The 27018-nt window shown below is 49.5% G+C and overlaps 1 protein-coding gene across 4 annotated transcripts in view; it reads left to right on the top strand.

The window, feature by feature from the left end:
- Nucleotides 1-15598: 15598 nt before the first annotated feature.
- H6pd (hexose-6-phosphate dehydrogenase (glucose 1-dehydrogenase)) overlaps nt 15599-27018 on the top strand; it is a 29550-nt gene continuing 18130 nt past the window's right edge. Inside the window, exons 1-2 of one of the 4 annotated variants that reach the window (XM_006538458.4) lie at nt 21428-21590; nt 24596-24845. In XM_006538458.4, coding sequence (XP_006538521.1) covers nt 24754-24845 — 92 coding nt within the window. In that variant the 5' untranslated portion in view covers nt 21428-21590; nt 24596-24753. Of the gene's footprint in view, nt 15872-21385; nt 21591-23312; nt 23473-24595; nt 24846-27018 lie in introns of those variants that run through there. The other 3 variants (XM_006538459.4, NM_173371.4, NM_001291004.1) reach the window with 3 other exon arrangements.

Raw genomic sequence — 27018 nt, 5'->3', positions numbered from 1 at the left:
TACATTTGCTTTTTTTTTTCTTTTTAATTAAAAATATATATATTATAGAGGTCCTTGGTACTTATGGTGGCTCATCCGCTTTTCTGATCTACCATCCTTAACCTGAGGCAAAAGAGAGACTGGTGTGTCATCTGTCCCACCAGCCTCTCAAAGAAGAGACAAAGAAAAGGCAAACATGCGGGGAAAGTCAAAACCTCTGCGTCATGTCACTCTACCTGATCAACTCTGCATCACTCTACCTGATCGGCTTTGGAGGGCAGAGCTCAGACACCCGACACACTCAGCTGCAAAAGAAGCTTGGGAATAGAGCAGCAGAACTCTTAACATTGCCACACAGAATGAAATCAAGGGGCTGTCAAGGGGCTGTCATTAGGGAGAGGGGTGGGGAGTGGGCTGAGGGGCCACCAAGTAGGTGAGGAATGCTGACCTTCCAGGGGAGTGTGGGCTGGGTTTTCTTTTTCTTTTTCTTTCTTTCTTTTTTTTTTTTTTTTGGTTTTTTCGAGACAGGGTTTCTCTGTGCAGCCCTGGCTGTCCTGGCACTCACTTTGTAGACCAGGCTGGTCTTGAACTCAGAAATCCACCTGCCTCTGCCTCCCGAGTGCTGGGATTAAAGGCGTGCGCCACGTCTGCTGACTTCTGCTCGCAGCTATTCTCAGGCACCTCGGGCACAATCTCAAACAACAGAAGAGTAAAGAGAAAAGACTGAATCTTTTTATAACTAGGATCTAATTAAAAGGCTGTTTTTAAAGAGAACACAGAATTCCTTGAATAGTAGGCTTCCGGGTCTTGTGAACCACCAACCTCGGCCTGAGCCTAGGAAATGGCCGGCATGAGGGCAGGACTAAGGTGCGGGACAAGAGGGTCAGTACTGCGTTTGCTCACTCAGAGGAGGCCCCTTCTTAATCAGGGCGGTTAAGGACCACGCCCATCCTGTGGAACTGAGAGGAAGGAGGGTGACTGGGAGACCTTGTCACCTTTTAGATTTTGCATGACTCAAAACTATTAAAATAATAATAATAATAAGTGTTTTTATTTATTATAGCTTTATTATAATATATAATTATAGTATTGTGTTTATTATAGTTGTTGTTATTATTATTATCATCATTATTATTATTTGATGTTAGGATTAAATCCAAGGTTTGGTGTAGCTAAGCAGTCCTTTTCCATTGAGATGCACACCCCAAACACCCAGATCTGTTTTTTGTTTTTTTGTTTTTTTCTCCTTTGAGACAGGGTCTTGCTATGTAGCCCAGGCTAGCCTGGAACTTGCATATATCCTGCCTCAGCCTACTGAGGGCTGGAATCACAGATGTGCATCATTGGACCCAGCTCTGGGGATGCATCTCAGTGGCAGGGGCTCACCTAGCACATGCAAGGTTCTAGGCTTGATTCCCAGCACCAAATGGGAGAAAGCAAAAAAAAGAAAATAACAAGTGTTGGCAAGGATATATAGGAGAAGTGGGAGCTTGGGACATCGATGGTATGGCAGTTATAGGATGTAGCTATGGTAGAAACCAGCTATGGGGGCTTTTAAAAGGTAAATCTATGTGTTTCAGAGCACTTTCTGCTTTTGCAGAGGACCCAGGCTCCATTCCCAGCACCCAGTTTACAGCTGCCTATAGCTCCAGTTCCAGGGGATCCCACACTGTCTTCAGTCCTCCATCAACACCAGCAATATATGGTGCACATAAATTCATGCAAGCATACACACAGACATTAATAAACAATGCGTTCGTTTTAAAGCTAAATATAGATTTGCCAATCAACCTGGCAGCTTCAGTTCTTCATAAAGATCTGAGAGAGAGAGAGAGAGAGAGAGAGAGAGAGAGAGAGAGAGAGAGAGAGAGAGAGAGGAGGGCTGAAGGAAGGAAGGGCTGAGGAGGTCCCTAAAACGCTTCTTCCCCAGAGCCCACTCAATCAGTCCCCAGGATGCTTCTCTTCTGACTTGTAGACTTAAGCTCTCCCTGCACGAGCCCGCGCATGGACCCACGTCCCTGTTCTAAGTTCCAGGACACTCTGGTGCTTGAAGGAATCCCCACGGCACTAAGGAACGCAGGACAACTTTGGAGCGCTGTCTGCGGAAAGCAGGTGGAGGTGAGGCAGGAAGTGTGAACAGGAGCCCTCATTGATTCGAGTGCTAGCTGTGCTAATTGCAGAGGTGAGAAGAACCTCTGGCAGACATTTTTAAAGCTGTTGCCCATAGCTGCTGCACGGAACAAGTGGAACCCACAGGGTCCAAAAGAAAGCAGTCTCACCTTCCCTGCGCCTGGTCTGAAAAAAAAATGGCCCCCGTGACCCTTGGATGGAATCTAAGGCTGGGCCCTAAAAGTCCTGGCCCTTGCCTCAGTCCCACAGAGGAGCTGCAACCCCAAAGTCATGACCCCTCCCCCCTTAGTCTAGAATCTCCCACTGGTGTCCTCCTCCTTGTGACATGCCTGCCTCCTCCTGCAGTGGGGGATGCAGGAGACACAGGAGCACACAGGTCTAAAGCTTTTCACTTGGCATGCACTGCAGGGGTGGTCTTTAACCCGAGGATATCCCAGTTTTCCTCCCCACCTTTTTCTTCCTTCTTTCTGGTTTAGGCAAGGTAGGATCTTTTGATATTTCCTCGTTTCTTTTTCTTTTCTTTCTTTTTTTCTTTTTCTTTTTTTTAAAAAAAGATTTATTATTATATCTAAGTACACTGTAGCTGTCTTCAGACACACCAGAAGAGGGCGTCAGATCTCATTACGGATGGCTGTGAGCCACCATGTGGTTGCTGGGGTTTGAACTCAGGACCTTTGGAAGAGCAGTCAGTGCTCTTACCCCCTGAGCCATCTCTCCAGCCCCTTCTTTCTCTCTTCCTTCCTTCCTTCCTTCCTTCCTTCCTTCCTTCCTTCCTTCCTTCCTTCCTTTCTTAAAAATAATTATTCACTTATTTTATTATATGAGTACACTGTAGCTGTCTTCAGCCACACCCAGAAGAAGGCATCAAATCCCATTACGGATGGTTGTAAGCCACCATGTGGTTGCTGGGAAATGAACACAGGACCTCTGGAAGAACAGTCAGTGCTCCTAACCGCTGAGCCATCTCTCCAGGTCCTTGACATTTCTCTGTAGTAGTTATCGTTATTACTGTGCAAGAGGCCAGAGATACTGTTTCCAAACATCTCTTCCCATTCTCTCTTTTCACTCTTTATACAAAAATCTTTTGTGCTGGGTGCACAGTGCACACCTTCAATCCCAACACTTGGGTGGCAGATGCAGCAGGTTTTTGAATAGCCTGGTCTACACGGTGAGTTCCAGAGATACATGTTGCTTTAAAAAAATAAAAATCCTCTATGTGTCTCTCTGTGTGTGTGTGCGTGCAAGCACACACCATGGCAAGTGTGTGGAGCTCAGAGGACAGCCTCAGCCGCTGGTCCTCACTGTCACCTTCTGCTTTCCTCGAGGCAGGGTCTCTGTTGTTGCTGTTGCCCTGGTTGTGCTGGCCCTTAGGCTACTCATCTCACAATAGGTGTTCTAATAAGGGACTCCTGCTGCCTCCTTTTCCAGCTCTTCCTGAGTTCTCAGGACCCCACCCTCAAGCTTACTCAGCAAATGCCTCACCCACCGACCCACTGACCCACTGACCCACTGACCCACTAACCTGGCTCCACAATTCATTCTCTTGATCCCATCCTTTGATTTACCAACAAATGAAAGTTATCCATTCATTAAACACAGGACTTTATCTGACAAAGATCTATCCTGCTTACAACTCTGCAATGTTAATTAAATTCATGTAACCAACAAACATTTGTAAGAAGAGCATCAAGAAAACAGAGTCCTAGCCAGGCATGGTGGCGCACGCCTTTAATCCCAGCACTTGGGAAGCAGAGGCAGGCGGATTTCTGAGTTCGAGGCCAGCCTGGTCTACAAAGTGAGTTCCAGGACAGCCAGGGCTATACCAAGAAACCCTGTCTCAGAAAAACAAAACAAAACAAAACAAAACAAAACAAAACAAAAAAACAAAACAAAAAACAAAACAAAAAAACCCCAACAACAAAACAAAACAAAACAAAACAAAACAAAAAAACAGAGTCTTAGTATGACATAAGTGCAAAGTTAAAAAGAATAGTTCTGTTTTTTGATGACTCAGTCTCCTTGGAAGGAAGGATGGGGCACTGGGAAAGGCTAGTGACCCCCAGACAGACACCTTGCCTGCAAAGTGTTTGCATATGGGTGACAAGACATTTCCCCCATAAGAAAAGCCTGCAAGCCATTGCTATTATATTTTTTGCCTGTATACGATGAGACTTGAAGATGCCACACGGTCACCTCTAACCTGTGCACTTGTCAGTCGATGTGATGGGAATGCTCCAGTATCCAAAAGGCCACTTGGGTCTTTCTTCATCTGCTCTAAGCCACGCAATCCAATTTCTCACCAAGAATCAATATTTCCACCCACACGCCAGATGCCGAGTGACATCTAGATCAGCAAGCATTGATGCCAGGTGTTGACATCCCCGGCCCATTGGGTCTCTTACCAGGCCAAGGTCATTTTCTAAAGAGGGATTTTGTCCTAGTTTTTGCTTTTCTGTTGCTGTGATAAACACGGCGGCCAAAAGCAACTCGGAGAAGGAAAGGGTTTAATTGGCTTACTCATCTGGGTCGCAGTCCATCATTGAGGGAAGTCAGGGTAGCGGCTCAGGGTGAACTGAAGCAGAAAACATGGAGCGATGCTACTCATCAGTTCACCCTCTGGCTCACGCTCAGCTGATTCCTTACACAGTCCAGGCCCACTTGCTTAGGAATGGTGCCTCCCACAGTGGGCTGGGCTACCCCACAGCAAGCGTCTGTCAAGAAAATGTCTCTGATCTGAGCAGCTCTTTAATTATGGTTCCCTCTTCCCTCTCAACTCTCTCTCTCTCTCTCCCTCTCTCTCTCTCTCTCTCTCTCTCTCTCTCTCTCTCTCTCTCTCTCTCTCTCTCTCGACAGGGTTTCTCTGTATAGCCCTGGCTGTCCTGGAACTCACTCTGTAGACCAGGCTGGCCTCGAACTCAGAAATCTGCCTGTCTCTTCTCTCAACTCTCGATTGTGTCAATTGACAAGAAAATCTGACCAGTACAGAGTCCTTCCATAGCTTTTGGTCAGGTATGAAAATATCACCTTCCTTCCTTCCAAGGAGACCGAGCCATCAAAACCCAGAGAACAATTTTTCTTCTTAATTTTGTCCTTATTTTATGTCATATGGGGACTCCGTTTTCTTAATTTTGCTTCAAAAAGGAGACCAACAGCCAAATTTGATGGTATATAACCGTAATAGCTGCTACTTCAGAAACTGACATTCACAAGTTCAAGTCCAGCCTAGGCTACATAGTAAGACCCCCACCTCTACATAAATAAGCAAACAAATAAGAATGGCATGCTCAGGTGTGGTACATGTCTGTAATCCCAACACTGTGGGAGGCTGAGGCAGCAGGAGTGCCATGGGTCTCAGGCTAGCCTGGGCTACATAACTATACCTTTTTAAAAGTTACAAGTATTTGTATATATAATTAAATTCAATAAAATGAGCCCTAATAAAACAAGTTAGGAAGCAATTATTTACACAGTAAGGAGAGTCCTCCGTGTGTGTGTTTCTAAATTATTCATTTTATGTATATAGGTGTTCTGCGTGTACCATATGTGTATCTGATTTCCACAGAGGCCAAAGAGAGCACCGAAGTTTTAGATAGTGTGAGCCTCCATATGAGTGCTGGGAATTGAACCCAGGTCATCTGGAAGAGCGGTCAGTGCTCTTGGCCACTGAGCCATCAATCCTGTCCCATGAAAGAAGTTAAAACAAAATCATAAACAGGGCTACTTGTAGGCAATGTCTTCAGGTTCCCCTCTTCCTGGGCGGATGTCTGTCTAACAGTCAGTCCTGCTAGTTGTCCCTCCCCAAGTGTGTACACTGTTCTGGAGCCCTGACATTTGGGGCCCTATGCCCCAGACACAGGAGGCTTTGAACCTCAGGTCAAGCTGGTTAATAGAGTTATCAAGAGTTTGCCTGGGAGCTTTTCATGTCCAAATTGAACATCTACGGCTCCACACCACATTCCGAGATCATGATGCCCCTGCCTTCCTCACCCCAGAGCCAAGCACAGAGAGCAGAGGGCAGGTGGTGCTACGCACACATGCACGTCGGAAGCTTGGTTCTCAGGTGGTTCTGTCAGGAGGGAGGTGAGGCCCTCGGGTGCTTGGCCCTCAGGGGGTGTTAAGGTAGTTCTCGTGGCATCCTTGTTACTCTTGCTAAGGCAGTTTGTTGTAAAAGGAAAAGCCTGTCCCTTGCATTGCTTAACTTCCTGTCTCTCTGGGATCTGTACGCCTCCACATGACCCAATTGATGCCATGTTCTTGACCCTTCAAACTACGACCCCAATAAGCCTCTTCTGTTATAAAGGAGCAGTCTCAAGTATTCCATTATAGCGATGGGAAATGGATGAGTGGGGCTTCATTGCCCGGAGCGCTACCCATCCACAGACCTGCTTACTCTGGGTCACTGTTCCTCATGGCAGACACTGTGCTCCTTTGTGCCCAACTGTTCAATTATCCTCTTGCTTGCTTTACCTCCTGAGCAGCTCGTGTGAGTGTCCACCCCCCCCCCCTTTTATTGTTCTTTTTGTTTTTGTTTTTGTTTTTTCAAGACAGACTTTATCTGTTTAACAGAGCCCTGGCTGTCAACAACTTGCTTTGTAGACTGGGTTGTCCTCAGCTCGCAGAGATCCACCTGCCTCCCAAGTGTTGGAATTCAAGGCATGTGCTGCCATGTCAGCCTCTCTTTCTCTTGTTGGGGACTTTGAAAACAAGAAGTCGTCTCTCCAGGTCAGTTGGGTCTGGATCTGTTTTCCTTTTAAGAACCCACAGTGATCTCCTTATTCAGTGCTGGAAATCAAAACCCAGAACCTCATACATGTTAGGTACACACATGCTAGGTACATACATGCTAGGTACATGCATGCTAGGTACATGCATGCTAAGTACATACCTACTAGGTACATACATGCTAGGTACATGCATGCTAGGTACGTGCATGCTAAGTACATGCCTACTAGGTACATACATGCTAGATACATGCATGCTAGGTACATACATGCTAGGTGCATCTAGGTACATACATGCATGCTAGGTACATACCTATTAGGTACATACATGCTAGGTACATACATGCTAAGTACATGTATGCTAGGTACATACCTACTAGGTACATGCATGCTAGGTACATACATGCTAGGTACATGCATGCTAGGTACATACATGCTAGGTACATACATGCTAGGTACATACATGCTAGGTACATGCATGCTAGGTACATGCATGCTAGGCAAGTACTCTACTATAGAACTTCTTTCCTAGCCTCACACTTACGTTTGTTTGTTTGTTTGTTTGTTTGTTTGTTTGTTAGAGACGAAGTCTCTCTTTGTAGTCTTGGCTGGCCTGGAACTCCCTCTGCAGACCAGGCTGACCTCATTCTCAGAGACCCACCTGTCTCTGCCTTTTCAAGTGCTGGGATTAAAGGCGTGCACCACCACTTGCAGCCCGAACTTTCAATGTACCATGATGCTGTGCGCACGTGATGTGTGGGATGTACCATGATGATGATGATAGCCTGAATGGCCCTACTAAGAGCTCTACCCAACACTCTTATCTGTAATCCAAAAGCCTAAAATAGCTTGCATCCTCTTTCTTTATTTGTGAGACAGGGTCCCACGCAGCTCGGGATGAACCCAGGTAGCTAAAGATGACACTGAACTTCTGATCTTCCTGAAGCTACCTCCTCAGTGTTGGCATCATAGGAATGTGCCACCACACCCGGTATATGTGACACTGATATCAAACGCAGGGCTTCCTGCATGTTGGGCCAGCACCCTACCAACCGAGTTCCATCCCCATCCCTTAACTATTTACTTATTTTGCGACAGAGCCTGAGCTCTGTAACCCAGGTTCACATTAGACTCACTAGGTAGCCCAGGCTGGCCTCAAACTCGGCATCCTCCGAGCTCTCTCTCTCCCTCCAAGTCAGGACTTCTGTGTGGAAAGGAGCTAGACCACACCCAGACACAGAAGACTTTTAAGATGATAACCATTTGCCATTCTTATTTAACATCCCACAGAGCCTTCTATTGGCAATGGGAATCAGTCCCAGGTCCTGTGTGTGCCCCAGGGAACCTGTCCCCAGGAAGCCACTGCTCTGGAACCAGATGGTGCTGGTGCCTTTCAGCTCTTCGGAGGTACCTTGGACCTTTGTCCCTGGGACATTTTCCTCCAGCTTTTGTGTGCCAGTCTCTGTCCCTCCATCCACTGTCCAATGTCACCTCCAGAAGATCCCATCTCTAAGACGCAGGGAGATTCAACCCATCACTCAGCTCTTCTCTCCTTTCCTGGAATTGGCTACACTCTGAGTCCCTATTTGATTTCTGTCTGTCCCCTATGCAGATAGAGAATAGACTAGAGGCTGCCTGAGAACAGCCCTTGGCTGTGCCCCTGAGCCTGGAAGCACCTGGCAGGTGCTGCTGGCTGAATGGATGAGGGGTGTCTTACCTTCATTTCCACTACAAGAGGAACGCAAGGAGCCTTTGAGAGTAGACCTGTGTCGTTGTCGTCCGTCCCCCCCCCCCCTTGACCCTGCAGCCACTTGGGAACTGCTGGCTCACCAGAGGCTTCCCAACTCTTGGCCCCCAGACCAGGCCACTGCAGTGGCAGGCTGGGGAGAGGCAGAGGGAGCTTGCTTCCTGGAGGAGCCAGTGTCTTGTGAGGTCCTGCTGACCATCACATTTCTCCTACAAGGATGCCTCGTCCTTCCCTCAAGACCCCAGGCTTGCCAGCCGCTTGGCCATAGCCGGGCTGTGTGTTCTCTTAGCCCAAAGGCTACAATGTAGCGCTTGCTGGTGCAGGGATGGCAGGGGCAGCTGCCAGCACTTTTATCTTTTTTGTTGTATCTGTTAAGAGCTCGCCCTGCTTCCTCTCTTGAAGCTCCAGGCACCGGATGGCACCCAGGAGGACAAGTGCTTCTCTTTTCTTATTCAAGGTCCCTGCCCTGGCTCACGCCCAGGCTAGCTGCTCCTGATCTCTCTCTTCCCTCTGCTCCCCACTCCTAGGGAAACCCCAAACCAATTTTGGGTCTCTGTTTCCCTCCATCTGACTCAGACAGGAGCCAAGTGGCTAGTGTACCCTCTTCTGCCCAAGGGTATTATCAGAGCACTCTTCAGACACCCCCTTAGTCACCTTAGTTGTGGGCAGAGTGAAGCCCTCTTCCCTCCCCTACCTCCCAGGCTTGGAAGCTCTGACTCCTCAGCTCACCCACATTCTGTGGACCATTGTCTTGAGGGTCTTTTATTTGCTAGGCATTGCTATCCCAGGTAGGTCTCACTGGATGGGGCAGGCGTTTCAGTCATGTCAGTGTTGTGTGTCTGTGAGCAAATGTTTCAAAGGTGTACCATGTGCGTCCCAAAACAGGCAGATGTCTACGTGCCACCAAGGAAATTAACTAAAAGTGATCTGAAACTTAAGTCGGGCTAGGGATATAGATAGGGTTTGTCTTATGCTCAGGGGCCTGGGTTTTATCCTCAGGAATGCAAAAGACAAAACCAGCAAACATCTCAAACAGGAACCTAAAGGTTGACGTCCATGCAAGATGGGATGCAAAGCACACATTTCCCTGGCAGGACTGTGGTGTGGCTCAGTGGTGTGGATCTGTGGTAGAGCACTTGCCTTGTGTACATAAGGACCTGGACTTCAGCCTCAGTACCACACAAAGAAAAAAAAATCTTTATGACATTGGGTTGGGCTAAGTAAAGCCTTCTTAGCTAGGACACTAAGAACAAAGACAGCAAAAGTAAAAATAGATAAACCGGACATCATCAGAATGAAAAACTTTTATGTCTTAAAGGACACCATCAGGAAGGTGAAGAGATCGCTAATAAAATGAAGAACATTTGCAATCAGCTCTGGGGAGTTGGGGGTGGGGAGGTAGCTCAGGTGGAATAGTGCTAGTCTAGCACACACAGGCTCTGACGTCAATCTTCCTCCAGTTTGCATGAACCAGGCCTGATGGTGCACACCTATATCCTAGTATCCCAGGAGGCAGGAGGAGGAGACATTCAAGGTCATCCTCAGCTACATAGTGAAATTGGGGCCAGCCTGGCCTACTTGAGGCCCTGTGTGCTGGTGGTAGTAGTAGTAGTAGTAGTAGTAGTAGTAGTAGTAGTAGTAGTTTTTGTTGTTGTTGTTGTTGTTGTTTTCGCTGCTATTGTTACTATTGTTGTTGCTGTTTTTGCTGTTGATGTTATTATTGTTGTTGATGTTTATGTTATTATTGTTGTTGTTGTTGTTGATGTTGTTGATGTTATTATTGTTTTTGATGTTGTTGATGGTGTTCTTTTGTCAACTTGCTACAAGCTAGAGTCATTTGGAAAGAGGGAACCTCAATTGTAAAAAAATGCTTCTATCAGGCTGGCCTGCAGGCAAGTTTGTGGGTCATTTTCTTGATTAATGATCCTTATGGGAGGGTCCAGCTCATTGCAGTTGGTACCATCTCTGGGCAGGTCCTGGGATGTATAAAAAAGCAGCTGAACAAGCCATGGGGAGCGGGCCAGTGAGACTTTTTCCTTCCTGGTTTCGGATTCAGTTCCTGCTTCCAGAACTTCCCTGAGTCATGGCATGTAAAATGTAAGCTGAAATAAACTTTTTCCTCCCAAAGCTGCTTTGGGTCTTTAGCGTAGCAGTGGAAAGTGAACCAAGACGTCCCATGTCAAAACAAATGAACAAAAAGAGCAAGCAACTTAACGTGGGAAGGAATTTGTATTTGTATTTAGAATACATGGGGAACTCAGGCTAGAGAGATGGCTCAGCTGTTCAGGACTGCGCTTCCAGAGGACCCGAGTTCCTCTCCTGGCATCTACACCAGCTGACTCACAACAACCTAGAACTCTAGAACTCTAGCTCTGGGGATGCAAAGACTCTGGCTTCACCTCACATACACCCCGCCCCACGAAACACATACACACAGCTACACACAAGACCTAGTGGGAAAACGAGTGAAGAACTTAACTAGACATTTCTCCGGAAGAGAGAGAGAATAAATATGCACAGGAATGGTCATCAGCACTGGTCTGCCAAGCAGGAAAATGCCAAGCAGAATGACAGGCAGCTCTGCCTTGGCAGCCTCTGGAACGGCTACAACCGAAAGTCCCACAATCACAGGGTTGGCACAGTGCAGGGTTCAGGGAGAAGTGTACACCATTTTGGAAAACAGTGGAGTAGGTCAAAGGTCAAACACAGAGCTGCCCTGTGACCCTGCTGTTCTGCTATGAGCGTACACCCATGAAAAACAAAAGCTTGTGTCCACATTAAAACTTGTACACATAATTGCATCATTTTCAAGAGCCAGAAAAGCAAAAATAGTCAACATTCTCAAGGTACACCCGTGCAATTAAACGTTATCTACTGGGGACTGGAAAGATGGTTCAGTGGTCAAAGGAACTTGGTGTTCACTCCTGAAGTGGACTGGAGATTGATTTCCAGCACCAACATCGGATTGGCTTTCACATGGGCTGTTAACTCCAGTCCCAGGGAATCTAATACCTTCTTCGGGCCTCTAAGGGCCACCAGGTGTTCATGCGGTACATAGACACCATACAGGCAAAATACCAGTATGCATAAAATTAATTAATTAACTGGTTAAACATGTATTTTGGGCCAGGCATGATGGTGCATAGCTTTAACTCCCATTACTTGAGGAGGCTGAGGCAGGTGGATCTCTATGAATTTAAGACCAGCCTAGTCTACTCAGAGAGTTCCAGATCAAAGAAAAAAAAAAGCTGGAGTCTAAAATGAGAAGTATAATTTGGGATTACACAAGTGTCCCTCTCCAGTCTATACTCTTAAAGCACACACTCTTTCCCTGGCTGAGTCAGAAACTGTACCCAGATAAGAGCAAGAGAAAGTCTCAGTTCCCAACTGCCATCCAAGCCCTGAAGACAAGGAGCCCCAGGCCAAGGAACTTCCAAACTGAGAACAGTCCTCAGCCAAAGGCAGGAGGGAAACCGGGGAGTTCTCAGATCTCAAGGCACTGAGCTGTACCAGAGCAGAACACTTCTGAAGCAACACCACGGCTTCTCTGCCCAGGACCAAGCAACCCCTGTAGCCCAGCCAGACCAGAGGCAGCGTAAGGGAACAAACAGATCGGTTGTTTAACTGTGGTACTCCATTATGGCAGCAACAGGGAACAGAATAATAAGTCATTTGGAGATTTCTTGTGTGGGGATGAAAATGTCTACCCATGGCTGAAGAGCCATACCACACCTGTTCTCTCCCTCCCTCTTCAGTGAGAAGCAAGAAGCCAGCAAGTAGAGCCGACTTGGGGCATGGTGCCTGAAAATAGAAACTGTAACATGATTTTATTTCTAACTCCATAGACATCTCTGTGAGTCATTCATCTCCCCGGGTTTCACATTCCATGTCTGCAAAGCAGGCTGAGTTAACCCCGACCTGCTCACCCAGTATGCTGTGTGATGATTAGAATACAAAGCCCCCCACCCCCACCCAACACACCCCAATGTGCTTCACAGAGACCCTGGTGTTTTCTTCCTTACCCAGTGCAAGATAAACCAGGCGCAATCTGACCACGAGAACCCCTCCCCTAAGGGACAGTTGTCCCCTCCCCCACAACCCCAACTTCCTCCACGGAGTTTTGAGTAAACAGTTTGGAGTGTGTAGTAGCAGCTAGCACAGAAAGGAGAAACTCCAGGCAGGTAGAGGTACTGGGACTAATCCCAAGCAAGGCCCACACAAACAAGGTTTCCAGGCTGATTTGGAGGAAGCAGTGCTCTCATACCTAGACAATTGGCGCTTAACGCAATTGGATTGTTTGTATGAAGAGTTAAGAAATAGTTCACGGGGCTGGTGAGATGGCTCAGTGGGTAAGAGCACCCGACTGCTCTTCCAAAGGTCCAGAGTTCAAATCCCAGCAACCACATGGTGGTTCACAACCATCTGTAACAAGATCTGACACTCCCTCTTCTGGAGTGTCTGAAGACAGCTACAGTGTACTAACATATAATAAATAAATAAGTCTTTAAAAAAAAAAGAAATAGTTCACATCAAACCAGAAGGCTCAGGGGTAGGACGGGAGGTGACAGAGGAAGAAGAGGGGGTGTTAGAGAGATGGATCAGTGGTACAGTGACTGCTGTGCATCGCTAGCACCTACATAATAAAGCCAGGCACGGTTACATATGGCCTAATATCCAAGCACTGGAGAGAACAGCCAAACCAGCTAGATGGAGCCCACTGTAATGGAGATACTGACTCTAAATAAGGCACAGAGGCTGGAGAGATGGTTCAGGGTGAGGGGAACTTGTTGCTATTTCAAAAAAGCCAGGTTCTGTTCCCAGCACCCACAGAGTGGTTTATAAGTTAGGTTTCAGGGGATCTGACACCCTCTTCTGACATCTACAGGCACCAGATACACACACGGTGCACATAAATACATGCAAGCAAAACATTCATACACATACATGCAAAAAAAAAAAGTGTAGAAAGATAAAGGAAGACACCTGGCATCATTGACTGCTGGCCTCCACACGTGCACATACAGCACACAGACACACAGACACACAGACACACAGACACACAGACACAGATGCGGAAGGAGTGTGGAGAAACGAAGCAACTCACAGTAATGTGGGGGTCACATCCCAGCAGAGCAGGTATAGCAGGCTTGCTTGTTCCTCTCCGAGTTCCAGCCCCACCACACAGGGGGGACACACGAGTATTTATCAGGCTGGTCACAGCTAAATGGGTTTGGGGATATTTTAAAAGATGTCTTCAAGGTAACTGGATGTGACTCCTATGATGGGCCATGGAGATCTGGTGAGTATTCCTCTGCTCATTTCAACCTCTGGGCACCTGCCCGCTCCTATCTGTACTTTTCTCTGGCTCTAGTTCTGTCTCACAGGACTAGGGAATGTGGAGAGGACTCTAGGATGTCTAAGAATCTGGACATCAGCTCAATTCGATTGGCCTGACCCCTGCCTTAGACCCTCTTGCTTGTTTCGGTTCTAGAGGTGACCCAGAAGGGTCCTGGCCCTTTGCCCCATGTCCCCACCTCAGACTCAGGGAGGTCAGTGCACCCTGTCTTCATTACTCCAAAGTTGCTTGGGCCCTGCTGAGACGAAGGACCACAGAGGGAAGCTGCAGGCCATCTTCAGTGTCAGAGTCATAGGGGACACTGTAGCGTCAGAATGAAAATGGGCATGGGATTGGGGGCAGGGCACCAAAATGGATAGGGGTGTGATAAAGCCAAGAGCGAAGATGTCTTTTAAACACCTGCTACTCTCTAGAGAGAGAGCACCCTGTTTTATTTCCTGTCTTGTTTAAAGCCACACAGGCACAAGCTAATTCTCCACCCAACATGACCTCAATATTTGCTGCAGCTCAGCAGGCTTCCCAAGGCCCCTGGGCTCCATAACAGTGGGCCCCAGCTTCCCTTAGCTTCCTAGAACCTCCTTGCCCAACATTGCATTCAGTAACTATGCCTTTTTCTTCACTTGGCCCTTCAGGTCCTGCCAAATTCCCCCTGCTGGTGCTTGATGCGTCTACTTGGACAGTGACCATCATGAAATAAAAAGCTGGTTCGTTTTCCCTCACACCACAGTCCCCTCTCAGAGGTGGCCATGTAGCCTTTCTGTCAGTGGAGTGTCTGAAAAAGGAGCAGAGTTTTGGTGCTCCGAGAGTAAAGACGGATACCCTCATCCCCGGGCAGCCTGGGAGGTCAGGGCACCGTGCCTTCATTATCCCAAAGTTGCATGGGCCCTGCTGAGACGAAGGACCACAGAGGGAAGCTGCAGACCATCTTCAGTGTCAGAGTCATAGGGGACACTGTAAGGTCAGAATGAAAATGGGCATGGGATTGGGGGCAGGGCACCAAAATGGATAGGGGTGTGATGGAGCCAAGAGCGGAGATGTCTTTTAAACACCTACTGCTCTCTAGAGAGAGAGCCTTGTTTTATTTCCTGTCTTGCTTATAGCCACACAGGCACAAGCTAAGCCTCGACATTTGACAGTTTCCGGTCCACACTTCCACTGCCTTCTGTGTAGAGAAGAGCACAGAGACCCAAGACCATGCACATTAGGTGGTGTCAGATCTGGAGCTGACTGGTGAAGGTGTGGCAAATGTGTGCACTCCCAGCGTTTAACTCACTCCTCTGGGTGGGCTAAACGTCACTACAGATAGGGGAGCATGAAGTCTGGAGAAGGCAGGGAACCCGTTCCAGGTTCCAGACTACACGCCAGAGGCGCTGCTCAACCTCTGAAGCTCCTCAACCAAACAACCACTTTCTCTACCTCTTAGCATCTCTAGGGGTACACGCACGTCTCTGAGCCAGCTGGGAAGCCCTGCCACCCAGGATACAACCGACATGGGGATGCAAGTTAAGCAAGAGACCAAGAGCAGCAGCTGTCCGACAGCAAGGGAAGTACTCAGAGGCCCCGCCTCCTCCGCGCCCCCGAGTTAGGGGGCGTGCCTATGCCCGAGGCCCCGCCTCCTCTGCGCTAGCTTCGCCCCAGGCCCCCATTGCGCGCGCTCCTGGCGCCGTGCGAGCGCGGCTCCCGGCCCCGGTGGCCTGAGGCCTGCCCGCTGCGCCCTGACGCTGCGCAGCCCGACTCTGCGGCATCCCGGGCTAAACTTGGCCCCGCGCCCTGGGCTCTCGCCGCGTGCCCGGCGCTCTCGGAGCTGCGAGGCGCGGCCCCGCGTGAGGCGCGCACCCGCCGAGGACGAGGCGCGGGCAGGGGGTCGCAGGTTTCCCCGCGCCCCCGCTGCCTGTCGTGCTAGCCAGCCCAGGCCACTTCCCGGACGAGCGAGATGAAGTAAGCTGCACCCCACCCCGCTTGCTCTGGGCTGCGAATTTCTTGCATCCGAGGACACGCCAGCCAGCCGGCCTGTCGGCCGGCCACGGTGGTGGCTCGGGTCCCACGGTGCTCGCCCGAGTCACCGATCCTTCACCCGCACGCCCCTCCTTCCGCGGAATAAAGGCGTCGTCACCCTACCCCAACCCCTGCGTGGCCTGGGGATGCAGTGCAGTTAGGTGGCGGGCCAGCAGGAGGCGGCCAGGCCCCTTCCCTGGCAGCCCTAGGGTCCCAGCGTGCCCTTGTCCCTGGGCTTCCTGGAACGTGCTTTCCCAGTGCTTAAGCTTTGGCAGTTGCTATCGCGTGAGCATTTCCCACATACCGACCCAGCACATTCTTTTCCAGAGGCACGAGACCTCTGAAATTCGGCTCTCCTAGCCTTCAATATTTAGCCAGAAATAAGAACTGAAATTCCTTCCATTCGGTTAGCACAGTAGCCAGCCCACCCGGTGCTCCACCGTGGCCCCTGAAAGGTAACGAGGCTGGGAAACTAGGACATCTGAAGTGATGCACGGCTGACTGAATCTTTGAGTTGATGAAGCTAATCTTTATTTTGGGAGCGTATCACAGAAAAGCGCATGCTTAAAAGGAGGCATAAATGGTGCACACCTTTAATCTCAGCACTTGGAGGGCAGAGGGCAGAGGCAGGAAGATCTCTGTGGGGCTGAAGACAGCCTGTTCTACGTTGAGAGTTCTAGACTAGTAACACAGTGAGACCAGTGTTTGGCTTGAGCACGGCTCATTTGAAAGAATTATGTATTTAACAAACAAACAAACAAATAAACAATTTAATATACAAGACTATCTAACAGAAAGCAACAAATCGCTGAGGCTACCCAAGTGGCTGTTTGGGTAGCTGAGGGACCATTTAAAGGAGAAAGAGTGGACTGGTAGAGCCCACCCATTATCCCAGCATTTCTGAGACAGAGGCAGAAGACTGGGGAGCCTATGCCAGCCTGGGCAGTCTAGCCACACTCTTGTCTCAAGACAAAACCAAGCCATAAAGGAGAATAAGGAAGATTGCATTAGCCATCTACAGTCCAGCCCTTCGGATCTGTCCGGGGAGCAGCTGTGCTGGGTTGCAAGTCAGCCAATCACTTACACCATGTCCTCAAAGAGTATTTTTTTGTTCCCTGATCTGGTTTCTTCTGGACAGCCATTAAAATTAGGTTGTTTATTCTCACTTTACAGCTAGGGAAAACAACATAGAATTAAGCCATGGATTTCTGGTTACACAATTACAGCCTTACGCTCTTTATTCTTTGCAGTTTTTGGACCTAGGACATCGAACAGACTAGGTAAACATCAAACTTTTGAGCTACGGCCCCAGCGTATATTTCTTTTAAAACAATTTATTATTGTTTTTTTAAAGATTTTTTTTGTATGTGTATGAGTATTTTGCCTGCATGTATGTACGTGTACTACGTGTGTGCAGTGTTCACTAAGGCTGGAAGAGTGTGGGACCTCCTGGAACCAGAGTCCTAGTTGGTTACGAGCTCCACGTGGATGTGGAGACTCTCAGAACTTCTGCAAGAGCAACATGTGCTCTTAACCACTAAGCCAGCTCTCTAGCCTCATATATAATGTGTTTGCACGTTCATGTGCCTGTAGAGAACAGAAGGGGAGGTGGATCTCACAGAGCTGGAGTTACAGTAAAGCTGTCATGTTGGTGCTGGGGACTGAACCTAAGTCTGCAAGAACAGCGAGGGCTGTGAACTGCTAAGCGAACACTCTAGTGTCGTCCCCCCCCCCGTCCCCGTCCCCGTCCCCGTCCCCCTCCCCCCCCGTGTTTGTTTGTTTAATTTCATCTATTTATTGTATGTGTGCGGTTGAGTGTTTTATCTCCATGTATATCTTGTACCTCGAGTGTGCCTGGAACCCTTGGGGGCCAGGCGAGGACCGAGGATGAGGACCAGAGTTACAGATGGTTGTGAGCGGCCACCCCCCCCCCGCCCCCCCACCTCCCCGGTCATGCATATGCTGAGAATTGAACTCTGCAATAGCAGCAGGCACCCTGAACTGCTGAGTCATCTCTCCAGCCCTGCTTTGTTTTGTGAGACAAGGTCTTGTTTTCTATCCCAGGTGGGTCTCAAGCGCTCAGTTTTTCTACCTCAGTCTCTTCAGACATACAACCCCTGCTTGTGTTCTTTATTCTTCCGGCCAGATGTTAGACTTCTCAAGGGCTAAGAAGGGGCCACCCCAGCCCCATACCTCTTCACTCTTCCCTATGACCACATGGAACAGCTGAGCTCTCATGATCCGTGCCTTGTTGTTGTTCTGTAGCAAGGTGGTTCATTGGTTTCGAGGTGCTGCAGGCGGTCAGCTCACGGTGCTAACGCGCAATGGTGGAAGCTAGCATCTCTTGAGAGCCTGCAGCTTGCCAAGGACGGTGCCAAAGTGCCTCGTGTGGGTGATCTTCACGTGTGCTCATCATGGGCTTGCTTTTCTGTTCTGTGCTTAGGAAACAAAGAGGTTAAAGACTGTCCGAGGTCACCTCGATGCTGAGAAGCCCGGAACTGAGTCCCAGATTGTATACTTGATGTCTTAGCCCACAGGGCCTTTCAGGTTTCACCAGGGTACCGACAAAATGTCCCTCCTGATGCCAGAAAGAGGGCATGTGAAGTGCTAGTGGACATGGGGCCCAAAGCAGTGTTCAACCAGCTGGCCCATATGAGCAACACCGGCAGGAGAACCTGTAATGTCTACGCCAAGCTGCTGTCTGTCCATTCTGTCATGGCGGTCAGGCCACACATTCTTTCTTGTCCTTTTTTTTTAAAGGTTTATTTATTTTTATGTCTAAGTTTCTATGTATATATGAGGTCATATGTACATATGACACATATGTATATATGTGATCATGTGTACAGTGCCCACAAGAGTGAAATGAGGGTGCTGGATCCCCTGGCACTGGAGTTACAGATTGTTGTAGGTGCTGGGAACTGAACCTGGGTCCTCTGCAAGAACAGCACATGTTCTTAACCACTGAGCCATCTCCCCAGCCTTTAGCCACACGTTTCATAGAGCCATTAGAGATGAGCTCTACGACCAACTGCTTCCATTCACGTTCCGTCACCTCTGAGTTGTCTGACCTTCAGCAAGGTAGTCTACCTTTTTGTTCACTGCTGGGCAAACGGTTGATAGTGCATATCTCACCGAAGTGGCAAGAATAGAGGGTCTGTTGCTTGTCATACTCTAAGCCTCGCATTTGGCATATGGTGTGCATGCTATAAATAGCTCACAATACTAATAGCATTGTCATAAGCAAGAAGCAGCTGTTGGTGGGTTGCGGGAGGGTCACCGTGCTCCAAGTGACCGCTACAGCCTATTGTTTCCATGGCACCATTCAGCCCTGGGTACCTTGTACCCGAGGTTATGGTGATCCTTTGTAAACGGGATTCATTTCGTCATTAGCAAGTATCGCTGGGAGCTTGCTGAGTGCTTGGCCATGGGAGTGCCTCCCATGGTGTGGGAGCTACTGCAGGGAGGTGACTGTACCTTTCCCTGTCCAGGTGGATCTTGACTTCTTGGGAGGAGTGCATGGCAGGCAGTAAGCGAGCTAAATGTAGTTATCACACAGGGTCTCAGGAAGTGTATACACATAGGGTCGGGGTTGTAGCTTGCTTGGTGAAGTGCCTGCCTAACATGTGTAACACATCCAGCACCGCATGAAACTGAACATGTGACATGTGCCTGTCATCCTAGTGCTCAGGAGATAGAGGGGGGAAGAGCAGAAGTTTATGAGTCTGGAGAGATGGCTCGGCAGTTAAGAGTACTACTGGCTGCTCTTGCAGAGGACCTGAGTTCAGTTCCCAGCACCCCACATGGCAACTCCCAAGTGTCTGTAACGTCCATTCCAGGGAGTCTAAAGCCCTCATCTGGCCTCTGCAGGCACCAGGCATGCATGTGGTACACAGTCATACAAAACTCCCACATACAGACAATAGGTTCAAGGACATTGAAGGTCAACCTCAGCTACATGGCAAGTTTGAGGACAGCCTAGGCTACATGAGACCAGGAAGGAAGAAAGGAAGAAAGGAAGGGAGGGAGGGAGGGAGGAAGGAAGGAAGGAAGGAAGGAAGGAAGGAAGGAAGGAAGGAAGGAAGGAAGGAAAGAAAGGACTACTGAGGGAAATAGAATAGGGAGGAGGCATGAGGTGGAAGTGGAAGTTCTAGTATTTTGTGGAGTGGTCTGAGAAAGCCAGACTGAGCAAGCGGTCTTGCTGAAGCTGGTGAGCTAAGGTGCCATGTGAGTACCTGTGGGGGAACGCAGCTCAGAGAGAAGAGCCAGAACAAAGGCCCCGAGGCAGGAGGATGGCCAGAATAGTACAGGAGGTCAAAGAGATGATGGTAAGATGCTAGATTGTGTAGACTCTTTCTTACCAACAGTGAGGGTCACTCTGGCCCCTGTGCTAGGCTCAGCTCTGCAGGGGCCATAGGAAGCTATGGGGGGGGGGGGGCGTTCTGCAGTAATCCAGACAGAGGAGATGGCAGGACAGACAGAGGCAGTGAGAGACACTGTGCTCCAAACCTGTGTGAGCTTTGTTGTGTTTGTGTGCACGTGTGTGTGTGTGTGTGTGTGTGTGTGTGTGTACGTGTGTGTGTGTGTGTGTGTGTGTGTGTGTGTGTGTGCACATGTGGAGCTCAGAGGACAGGCTGTGCAGCTGGATCTCATCTTCTACCCTGCGGTTCCTGTGGCGGGAACTCAGGTCATCAGGATTGGTGGCAGACACCCGAGCTGCCCCCAAATAGGGTTTGAAGGTGGACACCTGTATCTGCCAACAGACCAGACACCGCTAAGGTTTATGATCTGAGTATGTTGTGTTTACTGGGACTGGTGGAGACAGCATTTGAAGCAAGTTGAGAGATGTGGTAGGCCATGCCAGAAATCCCAGTGCCAAGGAGGACAGGGCTGGAGCATACCAGGCCTGAGGCCAGCCTGGGCTACATAGAGATGCCTTGTCTCAAAAACAAAGAACCACAAACCTGAAGGGAAGGGGAGACAGGGAGGGGAGATGTGGGGAGGGCAAGGAGGGAGTAATTTAAATTGTGGTTAATAAACCAGTTGGATTTAGATGTGCCTAAACCCAGTCAGCATTCAACTAATGTGATCAGAGCTCTGATCTGAGTATGAGTTGATTGACCACTCTGGAGTGAGGTGGGAAAGTGCAGCCAGGAAATACCGGTTTGGCCACACGATAGCAACTGGCTGGCCAGTGCTGAGCAGCTGCTATGTGGGAGGTGGGGCCGGGGAACTTGATTTATGATCTTTGCCAATATCTGGGTTATAGATGTCCCCCTAATGAGCCATTATCAAGAGCATACATGACAGCAAAAAGTGATCCCGTGATCAGGAAACATAAGTTTTGAGTGTCTATTGACCTTTGTTCTTAATGGAATTTGGTTGGTTATTCATTTATGTAATTTCACTTTATTAATGGCTGTGTTTAACAACCAGCTGGGAAAAATACCGGAAATTTTGCAATCAAAACATTGCAAAAAGGTTCAAAGGGGCTTTGAGTGCTCCTCCGGGCTCCCAGTTATCTTTAGAGGAGGCCGGAGAAAGGGCTCTTTGGACTTAGAGGAGAGCTTCATCTGGAAGTGCTGGTCCCCAGATTGGCCATGAGGGGACCAAATGCAGACCAGGGTTGACTGACACCAGGTTGTGTTCTTTGCCTGCACTGGTAAGTTTGGCGTCGGAGCCCCGGAACTGGAGGGGACGCTTGGCTGATAAGGATGATTTTCTAAATGTTCTTTCATCTGAATTCTTGTTTCTTTTCCAATCCTTTTAAAATTAGTATTTATTTTTATTTTTTGTGCATTGGTGTTTTGCCTGCATATGTGTCTGTGTGAGGGTGTCCGATCCCCTGGAACTGGAGTTACAGACAGTTGTGAACTGCCGTGTGGATGCTCAGAATTGAACCCCGGGTCCTCTGGAAGAGCAGCCAGTGCTCTTAACCACAGAGCCATCTCTCCAGCCCCCCAATTTCTTTTTAAAAGTCCAGATTCTGGGGCTGTGATTAGAGGCACCCCTCTTCTTGCCCCATCCATGGGAAGCAGCTTTGTCAATGGTATCTGAGGGGGTAGAGTAGGGAAGGGGAGGTAGGTAGTGGCTCCTGATCTCTCTCACTCACCCTCCCACCCATGTCTGTGGGCATAGAGACTGTAACTAGCCCGCACCAGCCCTGCCTCTTGGTGCTGCTGGACTGGGCAGGGACAGCTTTGGGATGGCTGGCCATGTGCCTCTTTCCAGTGAGGGTGACAGGAAGATGGAGCTGGACTCTGCCCCTGTTCACCATGGCTGGCCAGATCAGTCTTTCCCCTTCTGGAATGTTAGCAGGGCCTCTGTCTAAAGGGCGAGTCTCTCCCAGGACGGCCTGTCAGAGTAATGCATTCTTGCCCAGAGCAAGCCCGCGTGCCCTCCTGCTTGCTGACTCCCACCGCCTGTTTTATCTCGTGTGTCCCCATGTCTGTACGCGCACCATGTGTATACTTAGTGTAGGGTCCCCTGGAACTGCCGTTAGGGATGGTTCCGAGCCACCGTGTGGCTGCTGGGACTGGGTCCTCTAAAGTGCCGAGTCATCTCTCCAGCCTCCACCCTACTCCCCACCCCTTCTGCTTTTCTTTCTTTTGACATGGGGTTGCTAAGTAGCCCAGGCTAACCTTGAACTCACAATCCTCCTGACTCCTAAAGACTGAGACTGTGGGCTTGGGTTACCATGTCCTGTTCCAGCTGTTGGTATGAATAAAATTTGTTATACAGGAAACTGTCTTCCACCCTCTTCTGTTGTTGTTGTAGCTGTTGTTTTGGTTTTCCAGACAGGATTTCTCTCTGTATCCCTGGCTGTCCTGGTCTCACTCTGGGGATCAGGGTGTAACCTTGCCTCTGTATTTAGCCCCATGACGCCACTACTGTGGTCTGTGTCCCCTCTAGCACTTCCGTGCTTATATGGATAGGTGGTGGCATCTCCTTGATAGTAGGGTGGGGGTCTCCCTTGAAATGTGTGGGACCAGGGGCCAGAAGACAACCTGAGCACCCTTAGTCCATTACCCAGGGGAGGAGGCAGAGACCTTGGCAGGTTAAATGCCTTGTTCAAGGCTGCGTGGTTGTTTAGAATGAGGGCAAGAGCGTGTGGCTAAGGGTACTTTTCCTGTGTCTGTGTTGATGTCTCTGTCCTCTCTCTCCTCCAGCCTCTCTGTCTGTTAGTCATGGCCTCCCGACTGATTGCTTAATTAGACAAAGAAGGAAGCAAGGGAGAAAAAATTCCTTAGTGGAAATTTGGTTTCCTGCTTCTTGGCCAACGTCCGTTGTGTGTGCCGCTTTGGCAGGTTTATTTCCTAGCCCCTTCCTCTCAGCCAGTGTAGAGCCCAGGCGGAGACTGCTTGAGTAAAACCCCTCAGACCGCAGCCTCTGCAGCAAGAGGTGGCACTTCCTGTGAGGAGGAGAGCCAGAGGAGGCCCCAGGTCTCCAGGCCACATCTTGGGAGGCTGAGGGGGCCTGTGAAGTTGGTGACAGACTTTGTTCTTCGGGGCGCTCCAGGGCAGGGTTGGCTCTGTAGCCCACAGGTAAGGAGAATGGCCCAGCTTTCCTCCTAGCAATGGCCCTGTGCTGCCCTAAGGCAGGGAATCTCTTTATAGTTAATTTTCTTTCTTCCTTCCTTGCTTGCTTCCTTCATTTTTCCTTTCTTCCTGCTTTTTTCCCCCAAGACAGTTTCAAACTGCTTGTACTATAGGCTGGCTTGGATTTCTCACCTCCCTGACTTCACCTCCCAGGTGCTGGCTTCCCGGCCGTACATCACAATACCTGGACTGTTTAGATAATCTATTTAGTTAACGTTTGTCTAGCTCTCACTCTTTAAATGTCTTATTATTTTATTTAGTGCGGGTTATGTGTGTGCGCCCCATTCACTTGCCAATGCATGTAGGTCAGAGGACAAACCCAGGCAGTCCGGTTTCTCCTTCTATCACGGCAGCTCAGGGATTGAACTTGGCTCATCATGCTTCCTGATTACCCACGGAACCATCTCGTTCACCTGGGGTGGGGGTGGGGTGTGAGAGTAAGAGGAGAGGGAGGAGAGAGGGAGGGAAGGAGGAGAGAGAAAGAGGTGGAGAGAGAATGTGGAGGGAAGAGAGATGGGATGGGGGAGGGGGGAAGAATGCATTTCCTGGTTTGTTTTTGGTTTGGGAGACAGTCTTACTGTGCTTACAATAATCCCCCTGCCTGAGCCTTCTGCCTGCTGGGATGACAGGCACGCACTGTCATACATGGTTGTGTAGGGTTTGTTTTGTTTGTGTAGCTTGGGTCACATACCTCATCTGTTAGTCTTTGCGGCAGAGTCAGCGAAGCTATTTCTAATGTAGCCTTCCCTGGACCTTGGCCCAGGGCCTCGCTCATGCTAGATAAACCCTCTGCCATGGGTTGGAATCTTCAGCCCTCCTCTCGCTCCACATTTTGAGACAGGGTCCCTCTAAATTATCCAGACCGACCTCCATTTGTGGCACAAGCTGGCCTCGAGCTTGCGATGCTACTGCCTCAACCTCCTAAGTAGTAGGATCACAGGCCCGAGCCACCATGCTTGGCTTCAGCCATGTTTTGTAGAGTATGTCATTTCCTGTACTAGGGGTGCTGGGCCCAGTGTTTGCGACGAGGGTTAGCGTGGTAACTTGGGTTCTATGGCTTCGTAATCAGCTCCTGGGCATCTCCTCAGCTGTATCATGAGAATCGTGTCTGAACCAGTGGGGTGAGAAGTGTATAGCTCCATCCCCCAGGCCATGCCCGCTTCCACCGCTTCCACCGTCAACGCAGGACTTCGCGTCTGAAGCCGTTTCTGATAAGGAGATGGATGAATGAAGGCGTCTGAGGACCGGCCTGAGCAGGACTGTGCTGACTTGGTGATGAGCATGCAAGGCCGGGCGTGGGCTTTTTGTTTTCTCCCTTTGTGAGTATGGATGGGTGTTTCCTGGGCACTGTGTGCATGCTTGGTGTCTGTGGAGGCCAGACGATTGTGAACTGCCATGTGGGTGCTGGGAATCTAACTCTGGGAGCAGCTAGGGTGTCTAGCCACTGAGCCGTCTCCGCCCCAGGCATGCCTGCTTGGATGCTGACGTCCTCTGTGCTCAGTGTTCTGGAACCTTGCCTCTCAAAGTATGCTTCTAAGGACCCAGGCTTCATCAGCTCCTTAGGCCTCTCCCTCATCTTCTCCATCAGAGTCTGCCTTTTAGACAGCTCCCTAGGAGACTTAAATACACAGTGCAGTTTGAGCTCCGCTGTTAAGGTTTAAAAAAACCAGGATCATCCTAAAAACAAGTAACGTGTATGCCACCCACGCCGATTTCGGAAAGAGTAGTCACACAGGTGTTCAGTAATCACACAGTACACAGCTCTGTTGAAATACCCAGTATTGCCTGCTTCAGGAGTTCTGGGAATGTAAGGGTTTACATTCTGGGAATGTACTGGTTTACGTGGGCACTAGGTCTGGAACACACCCGCTGTCCGAGGGAAACAGTCTTAAGAAGAGGGCCAGAAGCCAGTGTGGGCTGGGTGCCACCCATCCCCCTTGTCCTCAGAGAGGTGGCCTTGGGCCCCCCACCCCCACCTGACAGGGCTCCCCAACTTCCCCCTGTACCAGCACATCTTGAGCCCTGGCTCCCAGGACAGGATCAGGAGTTGGGAATACTGCTTGCCAGCTGGCGCCACCTCCTTCTCCAGGCTGTTCTCTGGGCTTCGGATTTCTCCCGCACTGACCTTGTAGCTTCTCCTTCCCCCGGGGCAGAGGCTGCTGCCAGCTGAGAAAAAAAGGCTCAGGTGCCAAGGACAGGAGTTGGGAAGCAGAGGAAAACGCAAGGCCCTGTGGTCTGGGTAGAGATGCAGGGACTGCAGGTGAGGAAGGCTGGGCCCTCTCAGGTCCTGCGGATGGATGGATGGACCATCCATCTTGTGGACATGTCACAGACACTATTACTGGGCCTTTGTCTTACTTGGGTGTCACCGGAAATGTTTTGGGGAGGGATCCCCAGAGAGATGAGGAAGGAGGACTAGGGCCAGGCAAAAGCAGGTGCACGGCTCACATCTGCAATCCCAGCACTTCAGAGGCTGAGGCAGGAGGATTGCCATAAGTGTAAGGCCAGCCCTGGGCTACAGAGATCCTGTTTCATAACAACAATAATCAGTAGAGGCTAAGTGAGTCCCAACTGAAGAGTACTGGTAGGCTAGCCAGCTCTGTGGGGCCTTCTGTATGTTCAGCAATCTCTCTGGACCTCAGTTTCCCATCTGTTTGGCCATATTTATTCTGTTCATGCTGTCTGGCTTACAGAGGGTGCTTACCAGGTTCTGTAGCGGCCCCTTCACCTTTCCACCTCCAGACTGAACCCCGTATACCAGCTACTTCCTGGAGCCGTGGTTCCTCCTCTCTTCGCTTCTTTCTGCCTTTTCCCGAAGCCCAGGCTCAGTGGAGACCTGGAGGGCTGCGGTGATAGAAACCCAGCACTTGGCCCTGTGACTTCGACCAGAACAGAAGGTGGCACAGTAAATATGACACAGTAAATACTCAGGTTCTCCTGTAACTCGACCCAGGCCTCTTGCCTGGGAGGGCATGTTCGACTAAGGAAGTCCCGTAAGGCAGCAGCAAGGGCCCAGCTTGTCACTCTGTCTGTCACTGTGGAAGCTGCATTTCACAGCACCTCAGACTGTGTGAAGGGGATTGCAGTTAAACTGGCTTGGGTGGGTCTTCAGGTGAAATCAGACGGTGTTTGGTTTTGTGATTGGTACATAGAAGTATCATTTTTACGCCCTGCTATCAGCTGTTCTGTAAACAGGAGCTAACAGGCAGCAGGTACTGCCCTAAGCATCATATAAAGGTGAAGTTATTTTATTCTTGGAACAAGCCTGGGATGGAGGTACCACGACAGCACCCATTTTATAAGAAACGGGTGTGGCCAGGTTAAATAATTGTCCGGTTATTAAGGAGCTGATCTGGGGTTCACACTCAGGCACAAGGCCACATGGTCTTTCGTTTGTTTGTTTGTTTGTTGTTTCTGTGGAGGCGGTATTTCAGATAGTGTTTCTTTCTGGCTGTCCTGGAACGCCTGCTCTGTAGACCAGACTGGGCTCGA

Source organism: Mus musculus, chromosome 4 (assembly GCF_000001635.26).
Source record: "Mus musculus strain C57BL/6J chromosome 4, GRCm38.p6 C57BL/6J".
In the NCBI taxonomy this organism is placed as follows: domain Eukaryota; kingdom Metazoa; phylum Chordata; class Mammalia; order Rodentia; family Muridae; genus Mus; species Mus musculus.
This window is presented reverse-complemented; position numbering and strand designations above follow the sequence as displayed.